The sequence below is a fragment of the Wasmannia auropunctata genome, unplaced genomic scaffold (genome assembly GCF_000956235.1).
Source record: "Wasmannia auropunctata unplaced genomic scaffold, wasmannia.A_1.0 LD312036.1, whole genome shotgun sequence".
In the NCBI taxonomy this organism is placed as follows: Eukaryota; Metazoa; Arthropoda; class Insecta; order Hymenoptera; family Formicidae; genus Wasmannia; species Wasmannia auropunctata.
Window position 1 is genome coordinate 1 of NW_012050854.1, and position 2,293 is coordinate 2,293.

Sequence of the window (2,293 nt, forward strand, 5' to 3'; positions counted from 1 at the left end):
CTGCCTTGCCAGCCCGCTCAGAGATGTGTATAAGAGACAGGGTCCTATCCGAGAAAGAGACAGCACTACACTCCCCTTACCGCGGATTAAACAACCGAATTGCCTTGCGCTCCATCCATAGATTCTTAGATCCATGGGCGATAGCCATTGTAAAAGAAGAAGAACAAAGTCAGTCCATCTCCATGTACTGTATACTCAAAGCTTTATTTACAATTACATATACATAAACAGAAAATAGGTTATGTTGATATATTGAAAAAAAAATGTAACCGATACGCTTTCTGTTTTCACGACGTATTGAGCCGTGTTTTATTATGTTTTATGATGTTTATGATCTTTTCTGCATTTTGTGTATGCGGTATAATAAAACTGTCAGATTTCACAGATGATTGATGTAGGTACAGTTAATGAAAGGTACGATTGAGAAAACAGAAAATCACAATGAATTATTAAGTTAATATATATGTGTCACTTACAACACTTTTAAAGGAAGCAATGTCGAAACAAGCAAGAGTACTGGAATTGAACAAATGCATTTCGTCTCGATTATGGTATACATCTCTAAATATTTTTCATCTAAATAATGATAGCGATTTTTTAAAAGAATTCCAACGTAATTGCTGTGTCGATTTAACAGAATTAGAAGCTGTAATTGAAAGCTTGATGTGAGTAAGCATTACCTATCAACTATATATTATTGCTACTACTTGTTTTTATCTTACAATGCATATTTATAGACATTCACGAAATGAAGAGCAATACCAGTGGATTGCCTACGTATTGCTGTGGAAGCTTGTAGGCAGCAAGTCGTCCAATGTCGACTGCAATATACAGTGCAATGTTCAAACACAATTTGATTGTATACAAATAAAAAATGCAACAAAGCTGTGTGATAATGTACCGGATTGTTTACATAAGGTATTTCTCTAAGCAACATTAATCTTTTGTAAACATCAAATATACTTATTTTTAAGAACAAAAATTTCATTTTTCAGGAAATATTAATATTTCTTCACGAAATAAGCGCTGAATGTAGTATAAAATATACTTCGAGTATTATATTCCAACAAATTGTTACATTCCTGAAGGATAACGTATGCATCAATATAGAAATCATATGCTGGATTATAAACAAATTAATATCTGTAATTCCAAACACGCACAATATTGCTAACAATTTACGAGATATTTATTTTTTTACTTTGAAATCATGCCTAGAACACATTCCAGCCGGAAGAAGTTGGTATTTGAAACATACAACGACTGATTCTTCAGAAGTTAATTCAACTACTCACGACAATTCTTTACAAATGATTTTGTACCTTTTGTCAACAATAGATATAGATGCAGATACACAAATCAAATTTCTAGAAATAATTTGTCCTACAGTTGCAAAATCATATTATATTAAAGATATTGAACTTGCATTATACTCTAGGAACAATGAGAAATTATTAAGTGAATGGCTTTCACTTTGGAATAAAACATGTGCGTGTTTTGAAAGCGCTACTACTTTACTCACGGCATATAAAATATATGAAAGTATATTTAAATTAACAAAGAACTCTGAAATTTTGTTATGCAAACAAGAATTACTTAAAAGAATAAGTGCAAGAAAATTACATTGGTTAAACGATGTTTTGGTAAGTTTTATATTTTAAGCTTCCTTTAATTGTTAAAACAATTTAACAACTATGAATGAACAGGATGGGTCATTTTAATGTTCTCATCTAAATATTTTTTTTCCTATGCCTTTTACAAAAATATGTTTTAGATAAAAGTTATACAATTTTAAGAGAAACATATAATAATAAAATTAATTTTTGAAAAAATCAATTTTTTATATAAAATCTATCGCTATTTTCTTTAATAGAATATGTAATTTTTTTACATAATAAATTGATTTCTCTTGTTATTGTGCATATTAAAGTTATCAAAAGTTAATATAGTTTATAAAATGTTTTACACTTTATTCTGGCATATTTTTACATAAAATAAATAATATATATCTCATAAAATATTCATGTTTTTTTTTTGTTACTATATCTTAATATTTTTGTGTACAATAATGAGATAAATTAATTGATGTACAGAAAACAGCTTTTCAAAAAAATTATACAATTATACATTTTTTTTGCAATTATATTTTTAACAGAAGCCTAGGAAGATTGTTGTACAATTTTTTTCATAAAGTTTGAGCAGTTTAAAGATCGACAATTTTTCTAAAAATTGAGTTAATTCTGCTGTTAAATGTGTGTGTGCGTGCGCGCGCGTGCACACACACACACACACA

The 2,293-nt window shown here is 28.8% G+C and overlaps 1 protein-coding gene across 2 annotated transcripts; it reads left to right on the forward strand.

The window, feature by feature from the left end:
- The first annotated feature begins 71 nt into the window (after positions 1-71).
- LOC105460987 lies at positions 72-1,800 on the forward strand. Of its 2 annotated transcripts, none has more exons than XM_011707487.1 (4): positions 72-394; positions 490-665; positions 738-918; positions 996-1,800. In XM_011707487.1, exons 1-4 carry the CDS (start codon positions 386-388, stop codon positions 1,659-1,661), a joined length of 1,032 nt encoding a protein of 343 aa, XP_011705789.1. In that variant the 5' UTR covers positions 72-385; the 3' UTR covers positions 1,662-1,800. The 2 variants fall into 2 exon arrangements, with proteins under 2 accessions (XP_011705789.1, XP_011705790.1); XM_011707488.1 differs by having other exon boundaries at positions 73-414.
- The last annotated feature ends 493 nt before the right edge of the window (positions 1,801-2,293 follow it).